Source organism: Drosophila kikkawai, chromosome 3R, assembly GCF_030179895.1.
Source record: "Drosophila kikkawai strain 14028-0561.14 chromosome 3R, DkikHiC1v2, whole genome shotgun sequence".
Classification (NCBI taxonomy): Eukaryota; Metazoa; Arthropoda; class Insecta; order Diptera; family Drosophilidae; genus Drosophila; species Drosophila kikkawai.
Window position 1 is genome coordinate 29624563 of NC_091731.1, and position 23000 is coordinate 29647562.

The window sequence follows — 23000 nt, forward strand, 5'->3', positions numbered from 1 at the left end:
GCGGATGACAATAAATTAGGCGACCCGCAGCCGCGTGGCAGCACTTGAAAAACTCATCGATCGACCGATGCCCAAACTGCGCCAGTATCTGTATCTGCATCAATGTATCTGCACAGGGAAAAATAAGGTATTTCACCGAAAGAAACGGAAAATCTCTAGAGATTACCTTACACCTCTATGAAACATATGATTGTTTTGTAAATTAAGTTATACAAATTCTAAAAATTACTTTTCATTCAGGTAAGAAATATTGTGTTTAAAAGAAAAGTCTAGACTAGCATTTTTCTCTCTGTACACCATAGTATCTGTATCCGTATCCGTATCTGTATCTCCTTGGGCGTTAAGTGGCTGTTGGATGATGCTCGCACAAACAAACACACAGAAAATCAGCTGGCACTTACCAGGTGGTCCCGGCGGCCCCGGAGGACCCTCGATGATGCCCGTGGGGAACTCGTCGCCCTTGATGGTTGTGGTGAGGCCACGATCGCCCCGATCGCCCTTGTCGCCCTGCGGAGAGTGCGAGAGTGAGTCATTGAGGGATTAAGGGGAAATCCAGAGTCATAGAAGAGCCTAGCCCTAATGCATAAATAAACGATAAACGAAAATGCTGTGGAAAACCGAAGAGCGGGACTGAAAAGGGCGAGCCATAAAGAAAATGGGAAAATCAGGAGAACAAAAGACAGGATGACAGCGAATCACTGGCAGTCACTTAAGCCGTCGCCGTGTTTATCCAACAGATACAAATAATGCATTAATCCTGGTGACATCTTCCTCCCCCGATTCTTTCATTGTCGTGGCTCTGGTTGTGGCAGAGTGTGTGTGTGTGTGTGTGCGGCCTTTGTTTCGGTTTTCTGTGTGGGATTTTCGGTGAATCATGCTGGGGAACTCACCTTCGTGCCAGGTGCGCCCGCCGCTCCAGGCGGTCCGGCGGGTCCTGGCTGTCCGGTCTCGCCCTGGACACCCTGCGCTCCGGTTTCGCCCGGTGGTCCACGTTCACCAGCCGCACCAGGCTGTCCCGCCTCGCCCGGCGGTCCCGGTGGACCCGGCTCTCCAGGCTCACCCTGTGGGGGTAGGGGAACGGGGAAACATGTTTATTAGCTTAAAATCTCCCGTGGAGTTGGCCAGGTCGGAGGCACGTGCAGGACATAAACTATACACAGGACATGCTGGGAACAAAGGAGGCTTCAACGAACTCACCTTCAGCTGTATGACTGTTGAAGCGGATACATTGACGCCTGCTTCTTGCAAGTCCTTACAGCATCAACAATAACCAAAACAACAATGTACCGTCAAAGAATATTAAAAATCAAATGGGTTAATCAAAATAATGTTTCAAATAAAATGTTTTAATATATGAACAAAAAATGTTAGTCAAAGACTGCTGCAAAAGCGAAATTAGGCAAATTAAGGCAAATAAAACAGGTTTTAATTATTTAAAAGGAGGCCAAACTACGAAAGGTAACAAGCTCTTAGTGAGTCTTGTCTTGTAAATATAACAAAAGGAATTTGAATTAACAACTACCCAATAATTACTACTCACTAAGTAGGGAATAATGCAAAGAGTTAAGCAAAACAAAGTTAAGTTCAGGTTTTAAAATCAGGAAAACAACTACTATTTTAAGCTTCTGTAAAATTGAAAGCAACAAAAGCTATAGTTGAGCCAAATTAAATGGCCTTAAAGTGAAACTCAAGACTTCGGGACAAATAGGATAGAAATTCCATTAAAAACTACCAAAAAGATGCCACTACCCCGGGAAGAGGGAATGAAAGGGGGGAAAAATCGACCAAACTACGATGTTGCAACAAATTTATGGCGCAGTTTAAACAAAAGAGCCAAGACAGGAGACAACTTAAAAGCATTACAAACGAGAATGAAGCGAGACAATAAACACAACTACACGAAGGACAACTACAAGGACCGGACAGCACAAATCCAGAGCAGGGACCAAGGAGACACAACCAAGGACAACAAGTTGCAAATAATTTGTTGTGTGCCAGCTGCCATCTCCCGGCCATCTGCATTTGGCCCCTGAAAAATGGTCTTGACCATGTCTACGTCTAATGGGAAATAACAGGCAGGGGACGGGGAGCAGTGGCAAGTGGCGAGTAAGTGGGTGGAAGGTGGTGGCAATACCTTAACAGCAACTATTTCCGCATAGCCCAGCGTGCCGCCATGCAGCGTTGTCACCGATCTCTTCAGACCCTAGGAATGCAAAGCAATTTAGATCCGGTTAGACTCTATTTAATTTGCGGCCAAGAATTGCAGCAGCCCTTGCAGGATGTCAGGATGATATGGAGGCTGGGATGACGCCGACTTACCTTCACCGTCTGGAACACATCCATGCCAGGATGCCCGGTGTCACCCTTCTGGCCCTTGTCACCGGGCTTGCCTGCCGCACCCTTTTCCCCACCGATGCCATTGAGGCCCTGCAGAGGGAGAACAAGGATTATATTTGCATTTCTTTTCGATTTAAATTTATGTTAAAATGTTTAAACTTCGTTCAGAAGTTAGTGCTTAATAAAGTTTTCTTAATGCTTTAATAGTTATAATTATCGTTAATTGTTGTTACTATTAATTGTTAAAATATTTCAGAAATTATAAAAACTTGATTATTGCTAATATATTTCACAATTTTATTTAGCTTTTGGAGCCACTTACCGGATCGCCCTTGTCGCCGGCATCGCCCTTCTTGCCGCGTTTCCCTCGCTTGCCCTGCGGACCCGGCGGACCTGGAGGACCTGCAAGGATAACAGAAAGTTTGGGCGGTTAGTCGTGGCGGAGACATCTTGGATCGCCTCATTAGATGCGCATTGAACTCGCCGCTGACCCACAGCAGGATGCTGGGTCAGTGGCAAAGTCATTTCCTTGGGCTACATATCCCCCTGTTCCCCCGCGAAATCACAATTTTTTTTTGGGCATCGTTTTTTGCGCAGTTGGCGCAAATTCATTTAGCTGAAAAATGACTTTTCGCAGCATTTTGTCACGCTGCGGGCTGAGAAGGAGCTGCTGGAAAATATTTACAACCACTTTGGCTGCTATTATTTCGGAGCAGCCGGAGCTGCGAGTGGCGAGAAAACTTTATCTGCTCCAAGGATGCGGCAGGACAAAGCTGCAGTCGATGCTTTTCAATTATTTCGCATGCAATTTTCCGTAGCATAAAACCCGGAGGTCCGTACTCCTTCATGGTGTCTTGTAATTTTCCACTGCAGCTCCTGCTCCTGCGCCTGCTCCTGTTCTTGTTCCTGCCGCCTGTCTGGCCGTGGCAATTATTTTTATTAGAGCCGACTAGCTGCACTCGTTGTTTTTCGCATCTACGGGACAGGAAATTAACACCTAAAATTCCAAGACAAGGGCTTTTGTATGGGTCGGCGGAAGGTGTAAAGATATTTAATTAAATTAACAGACAAAGGCAGCAACAACTGCAGCAGCGCAAGCAGCAGCAACAAAACAGCAGGGCTGCCGCAGGAAGCCCTTCCTCCCCCATCCACTGAGAACTTTCGGGGGCCGTTCCATCTAATAATTGTTGTAATTGAGTAATTTCGTTTTTCTACAGCTCCGCCGGCAAAGAAGGTCTTCAAAAGGAAGCTGCCCTTAATGCAGGAAACGACGGCAAACAATTTAAATTCATTTCGCGCTAAAATGGTGCCGCAAACTACCAAAGGCACGCGCCTGCCCCCTGCCGGTGGGTGGCGTGGCCCAAGTGGGCGGCAACGCAGTGGGCGTGACCCTGTACCAGACGGTGTAGGTGCGAAGTGATGTGATACCGGGGCCCCTGCCTCCTAATCTACGGATGCTTATTTAATTAAAAAAAGATTTCTCCGTTTGCGCAGCCAAGAAAAAGAATCTAGAGCAGTGAATAAGGAGGAAAACCATGAGCTACGACTAGCAATGTGTATTTTCTGGAATTTGAAGATTGTTTCGTTGCTTGGGTTTATGTAAGAAGTACGAGTTAAGATTGAAGCTTGTACTTAAAAAGAAATTTAAAGATTATTCCAAGCTTAACTCATATTTATTTAATTCAGATTCCTTATTATAAATTACCATAATTTATAATCATGAATTTGAATCATTTACATCGTAAAAAGATTATTACCAAGACTGAAATTAATACGAACTTATGGAATAAAATGTTCTTGAAGCCTCCTAATCTTTTAATGAACTTTCTTTCGGCTTCAGGCTAATCAATTGATCTTTTAAGAATGTTTTTTGGAAGTGCTTCGTTAATCCATCCATGAAATTTGTATAATCTTGAAGTTGGCCCACTGTTCGCCGACATCGTCGTCGTCGTCGCCGTCGCAAATTATGCGCTTGCAGTACTTGCCAAGTAATAAAAGCCAACCAATTAAGCGTGGCTAAGACCCGGGCTAGAACAATGGCGGAGTAACTCTGCCCTTCGGGGTGCACGGAAAGTTGGGAGGGCGGTGGATAAGGAAGGGAGACTTGGGGGGCAGAGATCTGGGGCGTCAAGTGTCGTAAGCCAAAGCCAAACGGAAAGCGTTGACGCACGAAAAAAGAAAGTAACGCAAGTAAGGAACGGAAAATCGGAAAAGGGGAGCCTTTCGCCCTGAGTCTTTCGCCTTTCGCCTTTGTGAGCGAGCGGAAAAAGTTAAAATTGCTCTTAATCTAATAGCAACATAATAATCATAATCATAACATCGTTTGCCTCCACATGCAGCCGTCTCCCTCTTTCTGCCCTATTTTCCAACGTTGCCATTAACGCCGCATTTTCCGTATTATTTTCGCGTTGATGGCGCCATTTTGGCTTACAGTTTGTTGGCTGCTAATGGCATTTATTCGCTGTTGTTCCAGATCCTGTTGATACTGCTCCTTAATGCGCTAAGAAATCTCATTGCGAACATATACACATCCATGTCCACATCCATATAGGCTGTCAGCCAAACTAAGTGAGCTGCCAGCTGATGAAGTTGTTAAGTCGCAACTTGTTTTCATGCTGGGTACTCGTAGAACGGAAGGGTATATTGGATAAGAGTATATTTTTGGAACAAAAAAGTATCTTAAGAGGATATAAGGGGATAAAGCATAAGGTAAACTTAATTGATAACTCTAAGAAACCTTTTGATGTAGTTCTATCAAAGTATTATTGAAGTTGTAAGATTTTAAGCCAAAGGAAAAGTTGTTTCCCTAGTAAGTTGGCTTGTTTTTTTATGCTCTAGATCCTGGGTATTGCATGGTCGAGTCACTGTACTCTAACATTCCCCCTGTATTTTTTCCGTTCCACCCAACTTGATGACATCGCTGTCGTCTTGAATGTATGGCCCTGATACTGATGATGATGGCGCAGGCAATTGAACGTACTCACACAGACGTGCAGGCGGAGTTATAAATCTATATCGATGGCATTAGTTCAACTGCTGCATCAGCTTAGGACCCAGCCAACCTCTCGCTGGAGTCGCTTTCCTCCCCCAGAAAATGGGAATTATGTCAAGTTGTGCGCGTAATAAATACTCGACTTGGCATCGTTTACGTGCGTACAACACGTACAACAAACAACGGTCGAGTAAGTAGACAAACAGCCGGAAGGGCAGACGCCAGACTGGGAAATGTTGGAAAAACCGACTGGAAAGCCAAATCGCAACTCCAAACCCTTGCCGCACCTGATAGGGGAATTGAAGTTTCGGTAGCAACTTTGCCGCCACTCTTGGGGCTTGTTCGTTTTCCCAGAGAATCATCTAATTTGCCAAGTTGTTGCAGACTCTGGACACCAAACTCCAGAATGAAAGCCCACAGACGGCAGGGTTCAGAGATTTAACTGAGTTCAGTCGGTGGTCAAAGCTCAATTGATTTTTTGCCAAAGGATAACTCTTTTGGGCTCGATTTGAATAGCAGGCTGATTGGATGTCCAAGAGCTTGGAAACGTTTTTATTGGGCTGGCAGGCTGTTCAGGTAGCAGGTTGTAAACCAAAAATTGTTTCATTTGAACTGAAAATTCTGTTTAATTGTGAAGAAAATATTACAAATTTATTTAAGAGCATTTTGATTATTATTCTTAGCTCGTAATAAATTTATATCAATTAAAACCCCACATTGAACGTTCTTTCGTTCACATATATGCTTAAATTTATCTCAATTTCAAGTTGCAAAATTTCCCAGTGCACCTGCCGCTTATCTCTGAGTTGTGAGAAAAGTTTTACAGCTTTTGAGACTAAAATCGAATTCCTCTTCAGCTTTAAAGCCAAAAGCCACTTGCCGTTTTTATTAGCTCTGCTTAAAACGAAAGTTAGAGAAGAAAAAATTAAATTGCGCTTAAAGTGGAGCCCGAGTGACTTGCTGCAGAAAGTGCACGAAAAGCGACTGCAGCTGCTCCATACTCCTGGATCCAGCAGCAGCCATCCTGGATCCCTGTCATCCTGTCAAGGACGTCTGTGCACAGCGCCCAGCAGAAGCAAAATGAACTGCCAGCCAGGAGTGAAACTTGAAATGCAAACATTGATGGCAAACTTTTAACTTTTGCCGTGACGTGTGTCGTCCTTGTGCACCCCGGAGACCTCGTTGTGATGTCCTCCCTTTAGGATCCTTCTTCGTACGTGCGTCAGCAGCAGGCAAATGCGAAATGCACCCAAATACGAAATGGTGGGCATACTTAAAGCATTTGCTTCTGCTCCTTCCTTCCTGTTGCGGACATAACTGCAAAAGTTTTCCCAGCCTGCTGGCCCCAAAGGAGTCACGCATCCGCATTTTCCCAACGATTTTCCGAACACGGTAAGAAATAGTAATATAATAGTAGTAGTATGATTTTTGTAATGAATCTTTTGAAAAAATCAGAAATTTATCTAAATTACTATATCATTTCAAGAATAATGTATATTGCCATGGGTTTTATTTTGATCAGGCTAGAGTTCTGTAAAATCTACCTTAAATAAAACCGTTCAAGGTATTTCATTGAACCTACGAAGGTCATCATATATTCCCTCAAATCAAATCAATTTTCCTTTCAGTGCACCCCCTGCGCTCCTCACCTTTTCCACACTCCTTTCTCACGTCCCTTTTGCCAATGCAAATGAAATTATGTAGCCGGCGGCGTTGTGGAAAACAAAGGACGAGGAAAACGAGGGAAATATGTAAGTTGCTCAAATGCCAAAAGGCGCACCAAACGCTGCTCGCTTTTCCAGCCGTTCTCGTTTGTTGCTGGTTGTTTGTCTGCAAGTTGCCGCTGTAAATCTTCAATAAATGCGTTTTGCAGCAGCACTAAAAGTACACAGAAGCAGCACGAAAATGCGGCGCTACATTACATTCAAACAATGGCCGAGACTGCGACGGGGACGGGACCCGAGCCCGACCCTCGTCCTGGCTCTCAGCGCTGTCCTTGTCCTTGTCGTCTGCTGATATGCGATACTTTCCATACAAAATAACTCTTGTCGTCTCGTAGCCTGCTTTCCTTTTCCCCTTTTCTTCTTTGCAGATTTTTTGTTGTTGTTCTTTTTTGCTTGCTAACGGTGTTTTGTTCGCAAAAGTGTCTCATGTTGTCCCAGGATTCGGGAGCATCCTCCAACGGGTGCTGCTCCTGTCGCAGACTGTAATTGTAGAGCGATTCGGTTACTTCCTGGAACTCCACTCTGTCCCCTACCCAAGCTGACACACTGACTGTGCAGCCAGAACCCAGCAAACAAGCCGAAAAAGACAACCAGCCAGGTCCCCTGGCTGAATATGATTTTGTGATTATCAGATGGGCGAACCCGTTTGGGCTACCGTGATTTATGTCTGCTCATTAGGAGCAGGAAACCTGTTCTGTCCCGTCATATTAATACATATTTATACAGTAAATTAGTGAGCTGGGACAGGTTGTCCTTCGGAGTGTGTTTTGTCAACAGGTAAGAAGAGATAGGATAATAAATCATAAATTAAATTTAGCCACGCCATCAGTGGGCGGAATATGCAGTCTAAACTATGTAGTATGTATTGCTTTATTATCAGAAGAGTCCAGGCTCCATAACTAATTATTGCACTTCAGTGAACACAAATGTCCCTTAATTGACTTATGTACGTCTTAGGTGCCACGTATATACACACACTTGCGCAAATAGCCATCACATAGTCAGATCATTATGGCTGGCAAGTAATCAACAATGGTCCGGTCCAAATTAGTGGCCCTCGGGCGACTCGGCGTCTGATGCTCGACAAATGCATTATGACAAACTTTTATTAGCTGTAGGGAAACGGAAGCCCACTCACACACCAGGCGGTTACAGGAAGTCTCACACGCACACACATACACATATATGTGTATCCAGGATATATTCCGGCTCCTTGGCCTCGGCTCCGCCTCTGCCTCTGGTTTTATTTACAGGCGAAAATTTGCACGAGGTAAATGCCAAAGAGACCCAGACACAGCCAAGCACAGAGATGACAACTGCAAATGGTTGCCAGCTGGTTGTGTGTAATGTGTGTGTGTGCGGTGTGTGTGTGTGTTTATGTGCTGTGTGAGGAGAGTGTGCGTTGCCACGGCCAGAAGGCAAATGTCTGACAAATCTGTTGCATTATGGGAGCCATATGCTGCCGATGTTGATCCTGGTCGCCGCCTATCGATTTGTCGACATGTCACCGTTTGCCTTTGCAGCCTTGCCATTATTTCCCTAATTAAATGACGGCCATAAATTCGGAATTCTATCGTAGTCACTGAGGTAAAGCGATAGGGATAGTAATATGTGCAGCTTAATTGGTGGATTTGGGGCATGGATGCCAGAGTTTGACATTCGAATTTCGAGCAGTTTAAATGGAAGAAATGTGACACATAAATTGGCTTCTACTTGGCCATTAATTAAATTCAGTTCTTGGCTACTTTAATTTGAATTTTAATTTTACCTGAAATGTCTGTAATTATTCTTTTTTTAAAGCAAACCTTAAATTCATTTGATTTCAAAGCAAAATAAATGATTATTAATTTCATAAAACCTTACAATTACAACTAAAATAGTTGAAAATGACTTCAGCGAATTACTATTAGCTATTTTCCCCATAGACCACACTGCCTGCAGAGGAGTCAACTCCAACAGGTTGCTCTTTATGGGCCAATTAATTAACGCCGACTGGGACACGCCCATCTTTTTGGTCGCCTCGTTTGCCAATTACACATGTAAATGCGACGCTTGACAAATGTTTTGCGGTTTGGCGATAAATATTATAGGTAATTGCCTTGGCCGGGAAAAATTCATTCTTCGGTTAATTGTAAATTGCATTCCGGTATCCGCAGACGGATTTCAATTCGCTTTCGCTGATTCTGATCTGATTGAGTGACGGCCCCATGGCATTGTGGTCTGGCCTGCTCCTCCCTGAACCAGCCAGCTGAGCCCATCCTGTCGGACTGACAAATTAGCTTCACATCGGTTTGTCATTTCACTTGTGTTTGTTTTCATCTCCGGAAAATCGCTGATTGCGGTTGTTTTTTCTCCTTTTACAGCGAATTGTTTGTTATTTATATTTTGGTTTTAAATGCAAATTGCATAATTTATTGCAGTTCCAAGCTTTGATTTATGCGCCGAGCGTATTATTTTTATTTGTTGATGTTTTATGCTTTGTTGTTATATGAATTTATGGGAAATTTTTTATGATTTAAATGGCATTTTACGACGGGTAATGTGATTTTAATAGAGCAGCGGGGAATTGAATTCACTTTGATATTTATGAGCGAAGAGTGTGTTTTTTTCTGGTTTTCTGCCTTTGTTAAGCGTTAATAAAATAATTCATTCGTTCCGGCGCTCTTGTTTTCATTTCCCAGCAGCAGGGATTTGCATTTTCCAACTTTCCTTGCCGCTCTTTGGTTTTGCTCGCTTTGCATTTCAAATGCAATTTGATTAAACCGCAATTTGAGTGGGTGTCGGGTAATAATTTGCATTGTGACAACTGCGACAGCCGGCAGTCGGTGTGTTTTGATTCACGGAAAATGCTGGTTCAGCCGTTGATAAAGCGAGTAAATGCCTGAATAATCATATCTGGTTGAGGGTGGCTCAAGCAGTGATCCGGGGAATCAGTGTGCAAGTTTCTCAACTCGAAAGGAAACTTTCGCCTTGAGCCATTTGATTTAATGGTAATGTTGTCACTTATTTTCGGAGGTCCTTAAAGTCGAGGGAAAACAGTTTATTAAAACGCCTGTCTCCTGATGCGAACAGCAAACAAAAGGAACGGGCCAGAAAAAAAGAGGAAAAACAAGAGGGAAAACGAGGAAAAACACTTGTAAATCCCTCGGGGCTTTACCTTATGTTTAAGTAATTGGTAAACGGCTTTGGCCGGTTCCAGGCGGGACGTCAGCCTGGATATGCAAACCCTTTTCCTGCCATCAGTGGCCTCGAGATGTTGATGCTTTTGTTTTTCCGTGTTTATTTTTCGTTTTCGCTCTCCTCGAAATAAATAGAAAACAAATACGGGACTAATATATAAAGTCCCAAGGATAATCCTGCGAAATTGTTGCTTTGTTTTTTTCCCCTGTTATTTGGGAGCACAACCAAAATAATCAATAGGGTATCTGCAGAATGCGTTGCACCGAACAAAGGGAAAATCTAAAACAATTTGAACAGTCCCGCCGACCCCCCAGAAATAGGAGAATGATAATCCCCTAGAAAAATACGTGGGTGGAATGAGCGTTGGCGATGGGGATGCTGAGTCGAGGGTAAAGCCCTCTCAACAATGGAAAGTGTTTGGCGCTTAGATGTGAGGAGAACAGAGAACAGAATAAAAAATAAGAAAATAAGAATTTCATTTCACTTTTCTCGCATCTGACGTGCTGTTGACTGATGGCTGCTCCCCCTCCGGATCGAATGGCATTAGCATATTTTCCGCTGGAAAATGTATACGCTTCCACGCAATTGCTCGGCGCAGAAATAAAGCGCTAAGACCACAGCGAAATTGAAGCCATTTCGGTGGCAACTGCTGCCCGGGACAACGGCAAGCAGCGGCACAGGAACAAAGCAATGCTCCCTCCGGAATATATATTTATATATATCTGCTGTGGCAGCCATGTAAATATATTCCACGGGTAAATCAAGAAATTAATCCCTTCAGCAGCTGCGACAGCGGCAAACAAATAATGAAAGATACTCGCTCTCGTACGTTTTTTGTGCGCCTTATAAACACAACAATGAATGGCGAATCAAGCTGATGAAGAATGATATAATAACAATAATAATAACGGCGGATTCCCGGCATTCCCTCGCCCGGACCTGGGATACAGATGAGCCATAAAAAATCACAGCACCCACAGCGGCGGCCAGTGACAATAAAAAAATGTGACAAGTGATACAAAGTAAATACATGCGAATATGAAACAGGCAGTGGCCCGCCGGGGCAATGAATGGGATACGTATCTGTATCTATATGCATGGGTTGCCCGATCCGTATCTGTATCTGTAGCCGTTCCCGCACCAGCTGCTCTTTTTTTATGTCTTATGTTTTTATGTCTTTTATTAAAATGTAAAATTGTAATACATTTAAGGAATTATATTTATTTTTTTTTTCTGGGAAGAATTATAATTCCAATGGATGAAGGAGGAAAAAATATATCTCGAAATTCGAAACAAACATTTTAAAAATGTATAACTTTTTAGATATAGGTAGAAGTGTAATGAATTTTATATTCTGCTATAGGCTTTTTTTTTGTGCCTAATTAAATATTTAAAAAGGGAAAAATAAAGCAGCTAGCAGAAGCCTGACTTTTGTATCAAGGTATTATGGCCAATTTGTAATATTTTTATATTTAAATAAGCTTCAAGTTTAAGTAAAACCCAATTAAGTGAAAAAGGATAGCTTTTTCTTGCTGTGCACCGCCTCGAAATGGTTTATTTGGTCTGCTGATGCCGCCTTTTGCTGTTGCATTTCGTGTGTGGCATTTGTACAGATTTTTTCGTCCCTCTTTTTCGGCATCGTCGGTGGTAAGCCTCTTTTTATGGCTGTAATGGAATGTAACCGAGCCACTGACACAATACAAAATGCAGCTCACATATTGCCATTGCCCGATGAGTTATGGCTTAATTGTGATGTCAGCGTCGGCGGTGCTGGCAATGGCAATGGCGATGGCGATGGCTATGGCGTTGGCTTCCATCCTTACTCCTGCCGCATAAATTGTTTGACAGTGCTCATCCAATGGCGCTGAGTTGGGCAAATTGGAGTTCCTTTTTAGCGGCACTCACCAATCCTGGATACCCTTCGCTCCAGTGAACCACTGTGATTCCGCAAAAGAATTGCGGTCTGAATAATTTCCCACATACATTCCCGTATGCATTGCATTGCATAATTTATGCCGGCGCTAAGCAGCCAGACAGTATCATATCCTATAAGCAGTTGTAGTATATCTTCTCGTTGGTTTACGCTTCAGTAATTCCATCTTTTGACGCGTAACACCCGGCGTATGAGCAATATTCCCAATAAATAACGAAGGGGAAAACGAAACATTGGGGCCTCATCCTTTCGTCTCCCGACACCTCAGCAGCTCTCCACTGGGGATGGGATGAATTGACATTTACACAATGGTTATGATGTCGATATGCGCGATATGCTGGACCCATCACTCATCCGGCGATGTCTCCTCCGCAGGAGGAGCAGAGCGGAGCGCTGATGATATGAATGAATTATGTGGGTAATGTTCGGTTGCAGGAGATGGTGTCGGAAGGAGGTGGAAGAAAGTGTTGGAGTTATACACTAAGGAAAATCACCAGACTTTTTAAGTGAATATATTAAGAAATAATCAGAGAAAACTCTTTTGGCAATCCGACTTATTTAAGGATATATTTTAAGATAATCTAGCAACAGAACTAAGAGTAACATCCAGCCACTTCAAATTTCTTCTGGATTTATTTAAATAAATTAGCTAGAGAAAGCTACATTTTATATACGATTTTCCCTATTTTATTACATGTTCATAATAGTTTATTTCTCTGTGTACTTTTCAAGGGAACAGCGGTGTGTTCCGTGTCGACATGCGTTTAACTTGCGGCAATTTTGTAACATGGAATCTGCAGACGGCCAGATAACTATGGGCGACAATGTTGGAAACAACGTTGCAGAAGGAGCGACATCAGCAACATGGGCAACATCAGGAGCAGCAACTGCTCGGCAACACCATCGAAAACCTGCAGCTGACGCTTCTGGCGGCATATGTGTGTGTGTGCCGGCTTGAAGCTTTTGTGGCATTGTTCATGTGGCATAATTTAAATAATTGAAAGTTTTACGCTTACGCGCATAATGCGAGGCAACAGCTGATGCCCGGATGCCGATGCCTGATGCATCCTTCGCCCAGCCACCCAGTCACCCAGCATCCTACAGCGCCCGTTGCTTTAATGAGCAAATTACAGGCGAGCCACCGCCGCCGCGGCCAGCTACATGGGAATGAAATTAACCAATTTTACAGGCAAATGCAAATGAGCGGCAGCTAAAATATATACGTTATATAGGAAAAAAGCCTGGCTCCACAGCCCTTTTGGCATCTGTATGCGCATCCTGTGCGTTGTTTAATTTTCTGCCGGCGGCCACGTCAGACGCGAATTCAAATTAAATGATCACATTGCGCCCGGCACAAGTTCAAATAGACAAATGCGCCGCTGCCCGGGGCAGAGACAGAGTCGCAGATACAGATACAGACACATAGATACAGATGCGGATGCCGGCAACCCTTTGTGCCCTCGCTTCCTGCCCTCCATTCGGATGGATCCGTGCCCCCCTTGGTACGTGAGTGCAAACTGCTTACGTTCATATCATACAAATCATGCAGCTGCCATAAATTCTAAATTGCCAGCCATTTTAGCAGACACACACACATACACACACACCCAGAGCCCCGGACGGAGACAGACGGACCTGGACAATGCCGGAGGGCCAAAGGGACGGGCGCAGGCTGACTGATAAAAACGATGCTGGGGCCACTCCAACAGTCCACCGATGAAGCGCGACCAGGCCAAGTTACAGTGGTCCCACAACTGGTGATTAAGCACCGATTTAAAATAATGCTCCTCCATTTGCCGATAAGCATGCAAAATAATTGTGGCCATAATACCATGAACTTCGCTTTATGCCCTCGATATTTACATTTTGAAGAGGCTTTCGAACAACGTGGAAATTAAATTTAATCGATTTCCATCAGCATACTATAACTTTCGAAAGTGTTTGAGATGGGATTATCGTTTTTCACCTTAATGCCGCACCACTGTACCCACCGATGGATGTGGTTACCCGATTTGTGAGCGAATCATAATGAGACTTGACATGTTATTTGCCCATTGAGCGGTCAGCGAGTGTGTGATTGAGTGTGAATGGGCGACCGGGGGTGTTGTCTCTGTACCCGTTCCTCTCTTCGCTTTGTTTTGAGGCTTTTTGGGTTTGAGGAAGCATCAACAATGAGTGTTTAACTACGGCACTCGGCTGGCCAAAATGCAAGCTATGGTATGTACATGTGGACGAGTACAAAGACGAGTACGATGAGTATGTGCCACGCCCTTCTCTCGACATATTTATATATGTTTCGCTGCAACTGCCACAGAGCTTGGGCTGTGACTGAGAGTCCTGCTTTGTAAATAAATTGAGTATGTGCTACGCCACCGACATCCTCCACACAGACACACACACACATATTTCGTGTATGCAAAAGTCTATTTATTCTGGAGTCAAAATATGCAGCAGCTTTCTATTATTTTAACTTTTTATATTTTTCATACGCTGCTCAGCGTCCTTTTTTATGGCCCCCTCTGCTCGCCGTTCCTTGCACTCGTCGCCATTGTTGCTGGATGGTCTGTCGCTGTCTCTAGCTTCATTATTTTTATTGGATTTTCCTCTGGCTGAGCGGAACAGAGAGACTTGGGGCGGGGAGGGAATATGATAATGTGGGCACTCCAAACGGGTTCAATAGAACCGTTCTGGGGCCCAGAGAATTGCATGTAAGCGATGAGAACCTCGTGGCTAATCCGGGCATTCCCTGCACCCACAATGGCTTTACAAGATTGCAGTAACTGCACACTCTCGCACACACACACACACACACACACACAGAGGCTGCTGTCATGTTAGATTGGAATGCATCTAATGGCATGGCATGGCATAGCTTGGCATATTACACATACGCCCCGTGGCGCATTGTCTAATAAATACAAATTTGGACAGCATGATTGGGGGCCGGGATCGAGTGCAATATGCATGCATTATTTATGGCCGCCCCAGGAGCGTGGGCTGCTGACCCATCTCCTTGATTCCCAGATGCCTGACCCTAATGTGATGCGCCCGTGTCTAACAGGGTCATTAGGCGCAAGTGGCTTTGCGCTAATTATGCAGCTCGAGGAGGAGGCCAGTATCAGAATCAGAGCCCGAAACAGGAGCAGCTGAGGCAGCAGCAGCTGCATAAATCTCTCTCTGGGCCAACATTGCCAATTATGCACTTTAAGCCCCGGACAAGCCAGCACCGAGCACTTGGCCCCACAAAAGGGGTCACATAAATCCTCGCCATGACCTCAAGCCACTGCAAGTCGCATTATGACTGGGCCACGCCGGTTCTCATAAAAAGAACGCCAAACTTGCCCACTGGCCACAATTTCTGGCCAAGATGGAGGAGATCGCTTTAAGGCCGGACCACAGACCACGAATTCGAAAGGAAAATGGAATAGAACAACTGGCAAAGCAAATCTCGGTTTGACTCTACTCACAATCCTATTGTTTCGCCTTTTACTCAATTCTTACAAATAAGAAAAGTAAATTCTGGGCTTTTATAAAATTCATAGCAATTATTTGCAATCTTAAAGTGTCAAATGCATTTTCACACCGATAGATTATTTGGTAATTAAACGCCTACAGTCGGGCTTATTTAATATTTCATTTGGCTTTAAATTGGGCAGAAAATAAATGCATTTAAAGTCTGAGTTGCTTCTGAAGAGAGAATGTACCTTAAATTTATTTTCACACATTTAGTTCTTCATTATTTATGTAAACATTTAATTAATCCCCGAAAAAAATATGCTTTTATCAATAGATTCTTTGTGTGGGGACTCCAAGGTAGTCTGTACAATTTAAAATAATATTTTCTATGCCAAAAGTTATCCTAATGCCGTCTCGTCTTGGGCCCTAGGCAATCGTTGGTCTTCTTGCAGGGTCCAAGCTGCTGAGCATTTTATGTACCGCATCAACACGTTGTAAGATAAATGTGGTCCTGCTCTTCTGACGCCGGGCCACCGTTGAGTGGCCAAATTTCAAATTAAAATTAACATTATGCAAATTTCGTCTATTGCCATTATACTCCACAATGTCGCGGGTCGCTGCCGCAGTCAAACAATCGCGACGCCCACAAGGATCGCAGGACGGACCTAAGACTACGGCGGAGCGACACCCAACTCCGGAGGCGAGTCCCGTGGCTTTCGGTAGGCGAATCCCGGGGTTTTCAGAGGCGGGTGGCAAACTTTTTATGCAAATTAAATGTCTGTCAGTGACGCGCGTGCGTTTTGTTTGCTCCAAGGCTCCGGCTAGGAGAAAAACAGCGACCCAAAGCAATTGGAAGCGCTTTCCGCGCTAGGACCGAACTTTGTTTTAATGAATTTTTTAGCCGCAACGCTGAGCATTCTCAATGTTTGCTTAATTAAAGTGAATTCGAGTGTGCGTGTGTGGGTGCCAGAGAGAGCGTGTGTGGGGGAGCAGCTGCCGCTGCCGATGTGCCGCTGTTTATTTGCCTTTCAACATGCTGCGCTTCATCATCATTAACAAAATACTAGCGCCGCCAACAAAAGGAGCCAGCTAAATCAAAATAAATACAACTTGGGCCAGCGACGACAACGGCAACTACTCGAGGCTGTTGGCTGATGTGGCGGCGGAGACTAAGGAGTTCAAGACTCTTGCTTGTGGAAAGCACCACAGCAAATAGTACATTATTCTTCTTTCGACTCTTGAGGGTTATTTCAATGGATTTCAAAATAAGTTTATAAGAAGATTGAGGTAATTTAATGGGTTCGGGATTGCAAACAGTCTATAACGACATTAAGAAATTAATTAATTAATCCCTTACTGAGATAGAAAAGGTATTGAATTACAAAATAAGAAGATTTTTACTATTCTTTTTGTTACATAAAACATAAGTAATTTGCGGTTAAAAAGTTTTTCATCTACGGAAAGTTTTTACCAGCTGAAACACTTTAAGCACAGGCAGCGGGGGGAGATTATAATTTGTTTAGCCGACTTCTTTTTCGTTGTATTTCTTCCGCTCCCTCTTGGCAGTTTTTGTTTGTTGTTGCTAGTGCTGTGGCTGAAATTTATGCGCTTTGTTGTTATTATTTTTCCTGCTTCCGCTGCGCCTACCAAACAAATAAAAAACAAGGAAAGCGGCAGGCCAAAGTCTAGAGCAACTACAACAATGTTGCACCATGCTGTGACCAAAGTCGAGCAACAGGCTGATGGCTCCAGTGGACTATGCTGGGATAGTAGGGGCAGGGTGTGGGGTGAAGTGTTGTGGGAGTTCGGCTAAGAGAAGTGTTCTTTACTTGGACTCAACTAGCGCCAGAGCTCGCCAATCCCCAAAGTTCTCGCTCTGTTCTCAAGTGCACTTGCAGTTGTTGCTGCTGCTAGTGAAGTTGCTGCCACTTCAGTTGTTGCTGTTAATGCACTCAGAGAAAATATCAGTCGAATAATCAGATAATCAGATTGTAGAGTTTGGAATAAAAATAAAAAGTATTTATAACTTTCTGAAGCGTAACAGTAAAAATCTATTTATCAGCTTATTTTTATAAAACTTTTCTTTTCATCTAAATATTTATATTTCTCATGTTCTTGTTTTTATATTTTCTTGGAGTGCTCTTCTGTGTTTGTGCTGCATTTAATTTGATTGCATTTTATTTACTTTTTCCATATCTATATAAAAGATGCTGAAAGAGGCGCCTCGCCTCGACTGCGGCTGTGGTCCGTGAGTTAAATTAATTCCACTTGATACACAATTTTCATCCCGACTGCAGTTTGCTGCTTGCAACATTCTGTGCGGCAGCTGGTGTTCCTTTCTGTTTTTGTTTTGCTTTTTGTTTCCCATTTTTTGCAGTTCTGCCTTCCCGCTTGGCCCCAGAAGTTGATTAAGCGCCAATTTATTAGTTATTCCATAGCTGGACTAGGCCAGGCCTTTGCTTTCATCGCTGCCATGAAATATTTTTCATTTTCATCCCCAAAAAAAAAAAAGCGGGGAAACGAAAACAAACAGCATTTGGCACACTCATGAATCGCTCCGCTCGAATTGTGAGTTATTCACCAACCCGCAATAAAGGAGTGGGAGAATCGAGGGAAATCTGGGGAAATCGGGAAAAACTGAGGGGCCCCGACCGTTTGCAATGGCGCGGAAAGTTATGAGACCGCTTTGTGGGCATATATATGGCTCATATAATTTCTAGTTTCGGCTCCAATTGATTTACTGCGGCTATTTGTTATTGCCAATTTGCCTGCTCTTCCCTCTCGCTGGGGAAAAATGTCAGAAACTAATTAGTGTTCTCTCCCCAACAGTACAAAGTTGTGGGTGAATCGGGAACTTGAGCTGATATTTAAGAACCATTGAATATTTTCAATGGTTGGCAAAAGGCGATCAATATCCATCTCATCGACTTGATATTGACACATATCTTGCATGTGATTCAGGGCAGGGCGAAAGACATTTGCATTTCCATACATTTTACCTTGCTATCCTGGATTTTCCTGCACCTGCTTGAAATGAATACTGCTATGCAAATGCAATGACACAGGAAATCTATTTGAGGTTGCAACTTCATCTGTTTGAGTCAAACTGCTTTACAGCCATGCATCCCTCCATTTCTTTTTCTGCTATTTATCTTGTTTGATTTCCAGAATCAAACAAATCTTACGGGAACGAGCTAAATGTGTATCCAAACAGATCTAACTCACTCCCTCCGAAGGCTAAAGGTTGGGTAAATAATTACAGAAATGGGAAGGCCACTCTTTGCGGAAAATCAAAGCTGCGAAAGCAAAGGGAAATGCCGAAGGAAAAAGGGTGAGCGTTCGCAGTTAGCAGTAGTTAATCACCGGACAAACAAAGTTACCAGGAAGGAAGTACGAAGAGTAAACAAAGCCGAAGAAGCCAAAGAAAAATGAGAGTTGCCCCGGGATTTGAGACAACTAACTGACCCCGGAGGACCCTAAACAAAGACCAAGGGAAGGAGCTGCAGGAGAGTACTTATCGCATATTGAAAATGCAACAGCTCGCTGCACTAATTGCAGCCGTAAAAGAGAAGGGTTACGCGACTGGGAACCATCAGAGTTATTCGACAACCGGCGTCAAAATCAATTAAATGGGCAACAGGCGAACGGTAAGTGCAGCTTAAAACTTTCAATCGATGCTGTCTTCTTGGTTGTTTTCAAGCCAAGTTGCAGTGTTTAATCAATTTTAAAATGTATTTAATTTACAAAAGATTTTCTCATTTAAATTTCTTTGTAAATAATATATTTAAAATTGAAATAAATTTTGAAATAAAATATTATATAAAGCATTTCTTTTAAAATAATTTAAATTGACAAATTAAAATAGAAGCTTATTAAGAAACACTCTATATATTGTTTCAATAAATTTTAAATTCAATTTAAAATCAATTGAAATTTCGTAAAATTAGAAAGTATCGAACCCTAGCCAGGTTGTCACCTCCACAGTTGGCATCACTGAAGTGCCACTCCTCTGTGCCATGGCTGTACTCTGTACAGTACTTTTGCGTTAATTGCACGCAGGGCAGACCTCTTCATCCACATTCGATGCTTCGTATTGAGTGGCCAGGCGAATGGCAAATAAAAACAGAAATTAAACAAAGTAAATAGAAATTCATCAACGTCATCGGCGACGGTTGGCCTTCGTCTCAGCTCTCAGTCTGAGTCTCAGAATATCCGTCTCTCCGTCTTCGTCTCGGTCTGCATCTCTGGATGGGAATCAGCCTCCGTCACTCCGTCCCAATAAAATCCATAAACATTTGCTATATGGTATATGGTACATGGTGCTTTAACAGCACCGACGTCGTCGCTGGTTTGTGTTATTCTTGCGCTACAATTCTTCAGCCAAGATGGGTGTGCGGCGGTGTTGTGTGTGTTTTTTGTGTGTGGGTTTTTGCGGGGCAGACAGGAAAGCAAACAAAACAATTGCAGTCCGGTCAGCAGACGAGATGGATGGCTGGATGGGCAAATTGACGCATTGAAGGCCGGATAGCAGACGGATGACTGGCTGGATGGATGGATTGGATGCACTGCATTCAATCCAATGCCGCTGTGGATCATTTTTAGTGTGCAATAAAAAGTAACCGCAGCTAGACGGTTCTAGGGAACCTCGACAACAGTGGCTAAAAGAGTAGCAGCAAGTGTTTATATTTTGAATAATAAAAAAAGCTTAAGTCTTATGATTTTAAATACATCAAGAATTGAAGGCATTCTAATTTATAGAAAGGAATTATTTTGAAAAACATATATCAGGATACATATAACCCAGCTTTTGCGATAGCGACTCTTTGTATGTGACTGTGAGGTCCATTCAATTGATTGGAAACCAAATTGATGTTCCTTTTTGGCTTGCTTTTGCTTTTTGGGGTCAGCACCTCCTCCACATGGGCCAGATGGCGCGTGGCATGCACCTCTGCGTTCAATCTTTGATGTTTCCCTCAGATCACCTCACTTCGCTACATTCCACCGATCACTTCCCCTCCACAAAGCGCTTCCCCGACCGCTTTCCCTCGAAACAAAAAATCCCCTCTTGCTGAACTGGCTTTTATTCCGGTCTGTTGTTTTTTGTTTGCCGTTTTTCAATCATTTGCATCCATTAATCAATTTTTGTTTTTCCTTTTCGATGGACTCTCTCGTGTGGCTGGCTCTTTTGCCTGCCAGCGTCTTGAGCAGTTTGTGGCCCTCTTCTCCATTATCTGTTGCCCACTTTTGTATCTTTTTCAGCTTTGTGTATCTTAAGTGGACACCAAGTAGCCCCAATCTATACGAATCCATCTGCCAAGTGGTCAGTGCAGCGGAGCTTATCTAGTGCCGAACAGTTGCCACTTTGTCCGAAAATCCCCCTTCTGGGGCCACATTCTCCTGGCCGCTTCTATTAGCCGAATTGTATCTCATCGTTCGCTTCCTTTTTCGGTTGGCCCAGTTCCCCCGGGGGCGATGTGGACCCTTGGTCCATGGTATTCTCCCCTCTCTACCTCTCTATCTTTGCTCTTGATTTTTCCCCTCGTCCACTGAGCGAAATATTTGCCGCCCACTTCAGCGTAGCCGTTTTACTGCGGCTGGAAGTTTAGCATAGTTCATTGTCTTGCTGTTCATCAACTTTTCCTGTTGTTCTGTTATTTTTATACAATATAACCCGCTGGGATAGGGAAGCCAACCCCGCCGACCCTCACGGAAGTCAGTTGGCCAAAAAGGATTTCATTTGAGTGCAGAAGTCTAGCCAGAGAGATGGAATCCCCTACACGGTTAATGTTTATGATATGAGCTCCTTGGAGACTTTGGAGTTGGTTTGTGGAATGGCAACCCAAGGAAATGTTCGCTTCTGACTTACTTATGTTAATTGCATTGCGCAAACATGATTTGAAGTTGTACTTTTACATACCTGAAATGAAGATAGGAAAATTTGTATTATAAGAGATGTGAGGTAGTAATTCTTAGCTTATTAATTTTAGTTGTCATATCAAAATATTATTCCCATATTATAAGCTTTATTGCAAATCATAATTATATTAAATTTAATTCAATTTTAAACTGCATTAAGAAAGCTTAGTTTGAAAACTTGGCTATTTTGGTAGCGCATTCAACAGCCTTCGCTGCCGAAACTTTTGCTCATGCCTGAGCTATTGTATATATACCTACTTATTTATCCAAACACACTGATTACTGCGAATGGTAATTAAACTTTTGAACTCTCCACGGGGCTGTCATTGACGTGTCATCCGAGTTCCCGGCGGAGACGGAGATGCTGGCTCTGTTTGAGTCGTCTGGGTTTCCGGAGTCTGAGCCACGGACTCCGGAGTCCGCGGCATCCGCAGCCATCCGCATAATCAGATAAGCAATAACAAAAACGGCAGCGGAGTGGCCACGCCCCGCAATGGGATTCATGACAGGCATAGACAAAGTTGAAGAAGGGCAGACAGCGCCGGGCTTAGATTGGGCCCCCCTTGGCCGTAAGCAGTGGCCACTTAATTGTATAAGAAATGAGCCAAATGGACCCACAAAAACAAAAAGGAAAACACCACCACGACGGCGACCGCGATGGCCATGCCCCACTTACCCTGTGTCTATGGCCTGGGCGTTAATTACATTTTTATTATTTTCATTCGGTTTTTGGCGCAAACGGCACGCCCGCAGCCCTACGCCCATCGCCCTTCGATTCCCTCTAACCCCAAGTCAATTTCAATTCGAATTTCGGAAAATTCGGTTGAAGTGAATTAATGATGCACAGCAGCCCAAAAGTCAATTCGGGTCGTGATTGAGCGCACACAGGGGGCGTGGCTGGGCAAGGTCGGAGGTGAGGACTCATGGGGGAGGTGAGATGGACGAAAGAACGCCTGCAGCGTCTGCTGCTTCGACTTCATTTTTCATGCCACTGAGGGCTCCTCGCAGCGCCTTGGGTTGCAGGTCACGTGATGCTGTTAATTGCACGCCCAAAGCCGCAGAAACCCGATGCTGTCTCTGCAGTTCCCGGTAATTCCCTGACCCTTGTGTCTAAGTAACTTGGCCTTCCTCGGCTATCTTGGCTAATTGAAAAATATCTTGCATTCGGCAACTAATTGAAGGCACTTCAGGTAGTGCGAGTTTGAGCGATTGCCTCCAGCGCACACCACGAAAAAGATTATTAAATTTGTTTAAGTCTTGTTATTTATGTATTTATCCTATCATTAGCATATTTAATCTACCGTTTTCCTAACATTCCAATATCAAATCTCCCTTCTTAATTAAATACTAACCAATCGATCACAATTTTCATGAATTGTTTGCCCTGCGAGATCAAGTTTTAGAGATTGCTTAGAGCCGAAAAAAGGAGAAATAGTACACCGCATGGAAATTGAAAACTTTC

General features: G+C 43.6%; 1 protein-coding gene across 15 annotated transcripts in view; it reads right to left on the reverse strand.

The window, feature by feature from the left end:
• LOC108077708 (collagen alpha chain CG42342) overlaps positions 1 to 23000 on the reverse strand; it is a 73066-nt gene that overhangs the window by 19802 nt on the left and 30264 nt on the right. For 7 of the 15 annotated variants that reach the window (XM_070286631.1, XM_070286629.1, XM_070286627.1 and 4 more), the window contains exons 3-8: positions 2660 to 2739; positions 2320 to 2427; positions 2135 to 2203; positions 1198 to 1251; positions 891 to 1061; positions 402 to 507 (exon numbers count right to left, since the gene is read on the reverse strand). In XM_070286631.1, coding sequence (XP_070142732.1) covers positions 402 to 507; positions 891 to 1061; positions 1198 to 1251; positions 2135 to 2203; positions 2320 to 2427; positions 2660 to 2739 — 588 coding nt within the window. The remainder of the gene's footprint in view (positions 1 to 401; positions 508 to 890; positions 1062 to 1197; positions 1252 to 2134; positions 2204 to 2319; positions 2428 to 2659; positions 2740 to 23000) is intronic. The other 8 variants (XM_017171155.3, XM_017171151.3, XM_017171149.3 and 5 more) reach the window with 2 other exon arrangements.